The sequence below is a fragment of the Oreochromis aureus genome, linkage group 5 (genome assembly GCF_013358895.1).
Source record: "Oreochromis aureus strain Israel breed Guangdong linkage group 5, ZZ_aureus, whole genome shotgun sequence".
NCBI classification, from domain to species: Eukaryota; Metazoa; Chordata; class Actinopteri; order Cichliformes; family Cichlidae; genus Oreochromis; species Oreochromis aureus.
Genome location: NC_052946.1, coordinates 9,136,534 through 9,147,077, shown reverse-complemented (window position 1 = coordinate 9,147,077; position 10,544 = coordinate 9,136,534). Strand labels below are relative to the sequence as shown.

The window sequence follows — 10,544 nt, the reverse complement described above, 5'->3', positions numbered from 1 at the left end:
AAAAATATTTACTCAACTAATACACAGGCTTATTTGCCATAACATAGAATCTGTTGTTTCCTCATGAGTCCTAAAGACAGTAAAACATCTTGTGTCATGTCTTATAACCCATCAGTAATCCACAATATTTATCTTTAGTTCTGCCCCAGAGAAAAGTAAATGGATTACTTTTAACCTGACTACTGAAGTTTTATTCATCTGTACGAGTAAAAGCATTCCTAGTCTTTTTATTCTCAGAAAAAAAGTGCAAATTTGAAATTAGAGCTTTTACGTGCATGCTATACCTTCAAAATGAATGCTAAAGCTAGCTTGTCAGTTTCAAAAGGTTTCCCGTCCCTTTTTTCTCAGACTTGGAAAACAGGACACTAAGAAGGAAAAAGGATGTAATTGCTGAGTTATTGCAGTACTATTGTTAAATCAAATGAAATAAAGGTGAAAGTCTGCCTTTTTTCTATTTAAAATCCACTGGTGTGGTGTACAGAGGTAAAATGTCAAAAATTCTATCTTTGCCCAAGTACATATGAACCTGACTGGATATTAGAGCTCATCTAATACTTAAATATTTAAAGAAGTGGAACAGACAGTCTCTATTGTACACAAGTCTTGTCATATATTTAGGAGACATAAACACAAGCGTACACAGATAAATAATGCATATGTTTATTATCACTGTAATATCACACTGGTATTTATTTGTATTTTAGCCCTTAGAAATCCTCCACGTCACACTGAACCGTCACATGTTTAACGGTAAGTTTCTGCTTTTATTGGTGAATATTACGAGTTTCCTACTAGTGATAGCAAATTTCCGAAACCTCCATAGCCAGCTCCAGGCAGTCACTTGCATCATGACAGGAACCAAACACACCACAGTCCAAATCTATGTATGAGTCATCATCACTGCTGGATGCAGACTCCGCTGTGGTAATGACGTGTTTGTAGCTGGGGCAGCAGTGATTGGCGAGTCCCTCGCAGGAGTCAGGTAGCATGTGGATCATATCGTAGAACCGACAGAAGAGACAGTTCAAGACAATTCCTGCACAGTCAACTGAGGGAGACACACATGATCAGGAAAATAATGTACTCAGTAGTGTGTTTTTTTTTTCTTTTAAATCAATATACATTTTTTTGTCTTTATAAAGGGCTGCAACCCCTTCACACTTTTACACTGACCTCTTTGAAATAATGTGTGATAGATAGCGTTTAAATTATATCTCAGGACATAAATCATCCCTTCTCCTATAAGAGCTGGGCTTCACTTGTATCTTATAAGATTTTAAAAGCCCCCTTTCCTTCCTTTACACATGCATAATTTAAGAAATCATGCCTCACTCCCTCACAGAGAGACAAGCAGGAAAGCTGTTTGGAGACATAATCAATTACCAGAAGTCTCTCTTGTATACTTTGCCAGGAGCACTTCCAACGTGCGTTGTGGTTACAGTGAGACAATGCTATGTGTCTTTCCAGCATGCTTTGCCAAATGGTTCCCCCATGGGTGCTATGAAGTGTGAGATCATCAAATGACACTGACCATGAGCAGACAGTTACTCACTGAAGAGTGTCACAGGAACGACCTTATGACTTGCGCTGCAGAGAATTCAGAGAAGGTATACCCTCTGCAAGGCTTCACTGTTCTCCTAAGCTTTTATTTAAATATGTAGAGGTTTCAATCTGATCTGAGTTCAAATACATGTTGGAGAAGACAGGTTGTGGGTCTGTCTCATTCCTGTGAACTAATTCTTAAAAACACCTTAATGTCATTTCTTCAAATTTGGACTCAGTGATGAACTAAGCTCAATTACCAAAATCTGGTTATAGTTCAAAATTAGACTAGTTACACTAATGACACAAATCTAAAAAGATAAATAGATGAAGAGATATTTTATATCAAAAAGGTGAAAGAGCAACTCTGCTTTGGCAATATATAGACTAGCAGTCCCCAACCTTTTTTGCGCCACAGACCGGTTTATGTTCGACAATATTGTCACGACTCACGGCCCGGTACCAAACGACTGACGGACCGGTACCAGTCCATGGCCCGGGGGTTGGGGATCGCTGATATAGACTGTTTTGCATAAACAATATTGAACGTCAAAACTCGGGAACAGAAAAAGACATCGTACTTTTAATCTCATACTGAACTGGTGACACTAATCTTGGGTGCCCACTGTTGTTGCTGCTAGTTTCATTATGTCTGTGAATCGTCTACATTAGCTTCTTTAGTCTACATCTATATTTCGGCCACTGTCAAGCATATGGACCCATACAATACAATACAGCTTTACAACAAACAACCTCCTGTCAACCTGAATGAGAACAACTCTCGTGAATGGATAAGATGCAACATATGAGCAAACTACACGTATTTCATCAGTATATCCTTTTAATATAGTAGGAAGTAGAAATGGATCCAAGTTATATCTCTGTATGTAGTGCTACGGGTTTGTAACTGTGGTCAGTTGCTGTCAGCATGCAACTGAATGGGGTCAAGCTGGTATCTATAATCAATAATATGGTGATTAACTGTGATAACTTTGTGGTTTCTAACTCAGCAAAGATCACAAATCACAAAATTAAACAGAAATTCATGGGACTACTTTCAGAGTCCAGCCAGAACCTTGTAGATTTGAGGCTAAAGTTCATAATTGCTCCACACAGAGTGATGTAGTTGCAGCAGGACGGCAGTTTAATTACAAAATGATACAGGCGCTCGGCAGGCTTTTATACAGGAATGTAACCTGAGTACAGTTTAGATGTGTTGCAGATGAGCTGTGCTCATTGGCTAATTCACACTTATTTGCAACATGTTGGCAATCCGTCTGTGTTTATAAATTCTTGCAATGCTTCCATTTTTTTCTCTGGGTCTTGGAGTTTTGCGCTGCATCTGTTGGTGTACTGCCTCCTGTTGTTCCTTCTCTTTAAGCATTTGCGTATTTCTTTGGAGTGCTTCATCAAACATTACACGCAAACCATTATTTTTCTCTGACACCTGAAGCTTGCACACAATCTCTTGATGTGCGCAGTCTTTGTCGGCCTGACTGAAAGTGATTGCAATCATCCGAGTCAGACTGCGATTGAATGGAGACAAGTTGCCTCTCGCCAGGTGACGTGCAATTGCCCTGAGATTGAAAGTGATCGTCCAGAGGTTGAAGGTGTTGAATGTTCATCCTCTGGGCGACCAGTTGGTCATCTCGACTGCTTGTAATCACTTGTGGGATGTGAAAAAATTCATCGGGCAACTACTGACTTTTCTTAGTCACAAGCAGGTTGCTGTTGTCTTTTTACTCTAGTGTGTCTGTGAAATTAGATAGGTAATAAGAGTCTACAAGACAAGAGCCGCATCTTTTCTCATTGTCAATAAATAAAAAGAAATTCTTCTATTTCTTTACATTTTAAACCATATTTAAGACAGTGGTTATCGTTACAACATTACCGTTTTATTTAATTTTTTTTAGTTTAACAGAATTGCATCAGAACATAAACAGTCTGTGTTGTAATCAGTTATGCAGCTGGATCTGAAGTAGTGATACTTGTGGCCTTTTTTTGCATTAATCTTTCTCTTTTTTGCTGCAGTTTGAGTTTCTAAATTATTCATACATTTTCATAATTGATTGTATTAACTATATTTAAGCATTCTCACAGCATAGTAAGACATAAAGCTTGCAATTTGTCATTTTCATAATTATCCTGCATATTAATCGTTTATTTCAACAGCAGAAAAGCTGTGTTTGGATAAAAAGTTAATTTCAAAACAATTTTTATCATGTCTCGAGAAAAGAAGTGGCACTGATGACAAACCCAAACAGCAGAGTGAAGTACTGGTGTCATTTACCTCCTGTGTTGCTTTGCTGCGAGGAGGAAAGAGAGTCTGTGCTGTACGTTTCTGCAGAGGAGGATCTCCTTAGGTACATTTTCAAAGAGAAAAGAGGGGCAGCGGAGCCGTCACGCTCTCTAGGCAGCTTAGCCTTGGTGTCTCTGCTTGTCTCCCCAGGCTCCATTTCTGTAGAGGTATCAAGTCTCCAGCTGCTGACTTGAACCTCACTTTCGATTCTTTCTGTCCAACAGATGAAATGTTAAACAAATGAATCCTACAGTAAAGAATCAACAAACAACAACTACTGTAGTCTTTGAAATAAGTATGACTGCAGATGCCCAAAAATCAAGTATATGTGCAAGAGTGCAGAGAGCAGAGGTAACTGGTTCCAGTGGTTTGCAGGTAATCTTGTGTAAAGCTGCTGATAGTACGTTAGGGTGAACAGTAGGGGCATCACTCTAATGTCCATCCATCGATCCATTCTCAACCGCTTATCCTTTTCAGGGCTGTGGTTAGGGTGAGAGGCAGGGTCCACACTGGACAGGTCAGTCTGTCGCAGGGCTAACACACAGACACAGACAACCATTTGCACTCACATTTACACCTATGGGCAATTTAGAGTTTCCAATTAACCCCACTAAATGCATGTCTTTGGACTGTGGGAGGAAGCTGGAGTACTCGGAGAGAACCCACACAAACACATGCAAACTCCACACAGAAAGACCCCGGCCTGATGGTGGAATTGAACTCAGTGCCTTCATGCTAACCACCGTGCTGCCTAATGTCCATACATTTTGAGCCCATACATACACCAATCGTGAATGGAGACACAGGAAGCTTTTAGCGTAGGTTAGCTTTAGCGGGGTTAGCTCTTTTGCCCCATCCTTTTCCTACACACACAAACTTCAAAACAAAGCACCTAAATCCTTGTAAAACCTACAACTTCTCACTGTCACATTTATTTTTCCTTTCTGTAGAGATTTTGGCCTATCAGTTTGAACTGGCCTTCAGAACTAGCAGGCTATTTCCACACTTTCTTTTTCTGTGCAGAGCTAGCTAAAAATTAGCATACAGACTAGAATGAGAATTAAAAAATGGGGAGATGTTCCACTGGGCCTTCTGGTTTCATAGTTATGGTCACAGGATAGCCAAGAGTGAACAGAAGTGAAGCTGGAGCCATAAAAATGTAATGCTGCAGAAGTAAGTGGCAAGTTTTACTACTTTTTCAAGGGGATCAAGAAGTTAAGGTAAGAGATATAGTTTATATGGTCTAGTGTTAGAGATGTCACAGCATTTTGCAGCATTTTAAACATCAAACAAGGAGCAGAAAATTCTAAAAGCAGTCACCTTAAACCAAAACAGTCAGATGCTTAGTATATACGCATGTAGGCTTCTGTTTTTGATTTCATTATGCTCTTAAGTTTGCTGTTGTTATAATTTGGAAATAGGTGTTGTAATGAGAATATATATATGCCATCAGTTCTGTCAGTCACAGAAAATCTGGGTACTGATAAGCACAAGTAAAGACATTACTGTTGTCGTGTAAGCTGTGTATTTTTGGAAATCCAGTAATTATGAGATTTGTAAATGATTTCAGTACATTTCAATAATAGAAAGTTACCACGCATCTTTGTGGATCAACTCTGGCATTGAACTCTCAGCAAGAGAGTAAATAAGTGATAAACATAATTGGAAACGAAAAAAGAAAAGCTGCTGGCCATATCCCATTCTGACAGCTGACACAATGAAAACATAAAAACATAACTAGCCTGTGAAAAGTGTGGAGTTTCTGGAATGAAGAGGCTGTTAATGTTAATTAATACATTAATTAATACAGATAATAATGAATTACTGTGCTGGCAGCAGACTGTTTACTTTCTCACCACCTATTCCGAATGAAATATTTACCACTCCTTTCTGTGTTTTACTTAAAATTTAATGCCCGATGATTTATTAATTTTTGAGAGTCGAATAAAATGTATTTGTCTTCCCTAAATTCTCGAAGAAGAGATAAAAATGGACATTGCTCAGGGCCGCATTGTCCATTTTTAAGATTTTATTAGTTTAAAAAACAACTGCTCCCATCAAATAACAGAGTTAAACATGGTGTCTCGTGTTATCATCTTTTGTCAGCGTGCGAGACTCTTTTATGTCTCATTAGAATTGTTTGTGTTTTTACATGTCATGTCTCCGTGATTGAATGAGAAGTAAAGAAGGCAAGGATTGCTATTTGAAGTACAAGTTAAAATAAACTTGTTTGAGCTGAGAATGAGCCCGATGCTCTCGGGTTATCAAATGAATTAAGTAAGAAGTGCAGCTGGTCTATGCCCATGACCATTAACTGATAGAGAAATAAGGCCTGGAGGCATACTATGCATTTTTCAGGTTTTGTTCCAGTGTTTCACTGAGCCGCGCTCACTCATTAGACACCACAGTTGCTCCGAGCGGTGGGTCTGAAGATAATTTTACTTCATGTTTAAAATCTAAATGCAAACTGGAAGTATACAACAAAAATCGTCTACAGACTATAAAGAATGCATGTAAGCAAGCAACTAACAAAGAACAGTAGGTGATTTGAAAACAGGGGGTTTGTTGGGGAAATCGTTCTCAAACTGTAGGGCTTTTCACAGTCACTAAAGTCAAATAACTGCACAAGGCAAGCAAAGTGATGGAACAGTAAGGATGACACTGGCTATCTCAGATCATCACAACAGAGATTTATAAGAGACATGACAAGTCCAAAGTGACACTGAGCTGTTTTTCTACAAACCTAATCTACAACTCACCTCCTTTAACCCATGTGGAGCTCTCCTCACCACCGTTTACACTCCCTTTGCCTTTTGCATCAGCTCTCAGCGTTGTTTCATCTGCCATCTGGTCCATTGCATCACAGATAAAAAATGCATTTAGTATGACAAACCTGATTATCTCAAGCCAAAAATATGTGGCTGCACACAACTGAGGCTAACGTGGCTTAATGTCTAACACAGTGTTACCGCAACTCGGCGTCTTCGTGCGCTGGTCCGCTCTTGGGATTGGGTCGTCACGCGGCCAGCTGCAACATAGTCTTCTTGTCCAGGATGCGGAGGCAGCTGTTTACATCGGCAAAGCGTAGCGCACCCAAGACAGATCATCCCTTTTGCAATGCACAGCGTCCATTTGGCCTGCTGCCTGCTGTGCTGTAAGGCTCTCCAATATTCCAGTGACGTTGGCAAAAAAACCCACTGGAGATCTGCTCCTATCAAAACATCACTGGGACAAAGTCAGCAACATTTTATTAGTTTGAGTTATTTCCCTCTACAAAGTGATAATGAAGCAAAATGCAAGTGCAGAGGATCACATAATCAAAGGAAATATCGCATTAAAACTATAATTCCCCATTCAAATGCATTATTAAGCAATCAGGACACACAATAAAGAGATTTTATAATGTTATAGTAATAATGTGAGAGAAAAAACCCCAGCTATATTAGAACAGAATGGCAAGACAGGCTAACTCAGTCCCTCCTTCGAAGCTGGGCACATATGCATGAGGCAGCGAGTTCTGTTTTGTTTGTTGTTGGGGCAAAACACGTGGTAAAGCATGGATAGGGAGCTGCATTCAAATTTCTCCGAATACAAGCCAACCAATTTAGTCTAATTAGGCTCAACACTAGAGTTGCATTTTAATAGACGCCCCGCTGTGTTTGCATATGTTTAGAGAACAAGAGTCATGCTAATTGAAAAATTAAGATGTGAGAGTATTTGTCTACCGAGCTCCCACTATGCTGCACTCAGTGCAAATATAACTCCTGAAGAGTTTTCTAGTGCCTTCTTTCTTCTTCCACCTCTCGTTTCCTTTGTGCTGTGATGATGATACGATGTGATAGACAAAAGACTAATCGAGATTGTGCTCTCGTGCTCTTCAAAAAGCGTACAGTGACAGTGTGACAACACCATACTTCCACTCTTTGGGCTTGTTGTTTCTCGGTGACGCGGCAGGTTTTGTTTCGCTGGTCAGCGTCAATCATGCAGTCAGAGAGGTTCCGGGGGGTTACGTGGTTAATTTGACTCCCATTGAAATGTGCTCTCTGTGAAATGAGCTCCCTGCCCTGCATCTGCAGAGAAGCTACTGTAGCTGACACCCCACCCTGTTAGAGCCTTCCCTAATGCTGAGCCAAGTGACAGTGTGCGATCAGGTTCAGGTACAAATTTGTTATGTCCAAGTGACAGCTTTCTGACCTCATTTGCTGCACTTAAAGTCTACTCCATTATTTACAGTTGCTAAAGTTAGTAGAACCAGTACTCATCCACACCCTTCTTGACATAGATTCATTGTTACTGTGTTTATACTGATAAGCCATGGCATTAAAGCCATGGTTATAGTTCCCTTTCGTGCCACCAAACTGCTCTGGGCCTTGGATCCTATGTGTGCTGTGGGATGTTTGGTGAGATCAGGGATTGGACCTGTTCCTCCACACCCCCCTGATGCCTGAAAGGACTGGAATAAGGGGAGTGTGGCAGAAGTCAACAGGGTGGATTCTTTGTTATGTCACTGAGTTTTTACCAGTTTGGTGCTTGGTTTGGCGCAATAGTAGCAGAGGTAACTGGTTAGGTAACTTAGAGGTAACTTACATGTGAAAGTAACATCCACATACAGCATTTGCTACCGTAGGTGCCTCATAGTGTAATAACAGAACATCGCAAGCTCATAAATTACCACTTTACCAGTGGCTGACTGGTGTATATGCTGTTTGTGGTTTACCAGTGGTTGAGTTGTTAAGTGGTAAACAGGGAAATTATGCTATAAATAAGACTTTTCTTAAGGAGACAGTTGGGAAAAAACTACCCTCAAAGGGTAACAAACTCTTCATTACAGGCGCTGATACTTTGGGAGAATTTTAGGTGTTTATTCAGAGTAGAGTAGACAGGAAATTGGAGAGAGGGGGTGTTGGCAGACCTGAACCAGGCCACTGTGGTAAGGAACATGAGCTCTGGTACATGAGTCAGGTAACCAACAATTCCTTCTTATTAACTTCCTTTTAGTCAGTGGGTAGTTGGGACAAATCAACACAACTTAAAACAAACAGATTGATTTAGGTTAAAGAAGATGAACCACAAAAATGACCCAGTCAAAACAAAATATGTATCACATTAATGCTTAAGAACGAGCCAGTATGCCATTAGAGTCTAATTACAGTCTAACAGCTAACGTCACAGTGGTTCTGAGAGCTGGAATGAATTGTTGCAACTGTAATAAACAAACTGAGGTTATTATACTCAGCCCTAAAAACCTTAGAAACACAGTGTCTAACCAGACACTCTGAATGGCTTTACCTTGGCCTCCAGTAACACTTTGAGAAATCTAAAACTAGAAACAACCTGTCTCAGAGTGATACTGAAAAACTAGTCCATGCATTTATTAATTACTATTGTAATTCATTATTATTGGTTTGTTCTAGAAACTCCCTCAAAAGTCTTCAGCTGATTTAAAATTCTGCAGGGACTAAAAAGAGAACACGTATTTCCCCATATTGGCTTCTCTTGATTGGCTCTCTGTTAAATCCAGAACCAAATTTTAAAAATCCTTCTCACATACAAGGCTTTGAATAATCAGGCCCCATCTTATCTTCAAGACCTTATAGTACTGCATCACCCCAATAAATTACTTTGCCCTCAGACTGCAGGTTTACTTGTGGTTCCTAGGATGTTAAAAAGTAGGATGGGAGGCAGAGCCTTCAGCTTTCAGCTCCCAGTTTTGGGAGACAGACACCCTTTCTACTTTTAAGATTATGTTTAAAATATACATTTTAAGCCTAATCTATATACACAACTTTTAATCATTATCATTATTAAACCTTGGCTCTTTTTCACAGTGTATCCTCACCCCCAACCGGTCACGGCAGATGGCTTTCCCCCCTCCGTGAGCCTGGTTCTGTTAAAAAGGGAGTTTTCCTCCCCACTGTCGCCAGGTGGTTGCTCGTAGAGTTTGATTGTTGGGGTTTTCTCTATTAAAGCGCCTTTATAATAGGCGACTGTTGATGTGAGTTAGTGCTTTATAAATAAAACTGAATTGAAATGTTATTGAAAAATGTGTAAATGCAGTTTTTGTTAGAAAATCTTTCTTTTTTCTAATGATATTGATCTCTTGATTTCCAATATGTCATAAGTACCTGATCACTGGTTGGTGGTACCTTACTTTACTGCAGCCTGATTCAGCCACATGGGAAGCATTTTTGCTCTAACTCCATCTCACCCAGATCACCTTGTAAGGGCAGTGCAACATTTCCTCCCTGCTTGTGTGTGGCTCCGCCAGGTGTTTCATGGAATTGTATAAAGACTTGATTTTTTTTTGTCCTCTCTCTCTTTTTTCCGGTTTTAGTTAAATGTCTTATTTTGTTGAACATGCTGCCAGTGCAGAGGTCCCCTTTGCCCCTTAATGAGTCCCATGGAGAGTAAGTGTCATAGTTGGCTCTGGTGATGAGAGCAGACTCCCATGTCACCTTGAGGCTTGGCTAACACAAAGGAAAGAAGACACTTGATGTCATATTCCCTCTCTCCATTTTAAAGTGGGTAATCCTGGTGTGCTGGGATTACTCTTATGGGCAGATGTCACTGTCCTCCCAGAGATAAAAGGTGCAAATATAAGCGATGACAGATGAAAAAACAAACAGTTGGGGTGCTTGGTTTATGCTGTGTGACGAGACAATGGGTGCTTTTGTTTGAATGCATATCAGATAATAATATAAAG

At 40.0% G+C, this 10,544-nt stretch overlaps 1 protein-coding gene across 1 annotated transcript; it reads right to left on the bottom strand.

Annotated features, from left to right (window-relative positions):
• Window positions 1-675: 675 nt before the first annotated feature.
• mdfic2 (MyoD family inhibitor domain containing 2) lies at window positions 676-9,711 on the bottom strand. Its single transcript, XM_039612768.1, has 5 exons — window positions 9,681-9,711; window positions 6,811-7,066; window positions 6,601-6,688; window positions 3,833-4,054; window positions 676-1,048 (listed from the first exon to the last, which is right to left on the bottom strand). Exons 2-5 carry the CDS (start codon window positions 6,946-6,948, stop codon window positions 792-794), a joined length of 705 nt encoding a protein of 234 aa, XP_039468702.1. The 5' UTR covers window positions 6,949-7,066; window positions 9,681-9,711; the 3' UTR covers window positions 676-791.
• Between the last annotated feature and the right edge of the window lie 833 nt (window positions 9,712-10,544).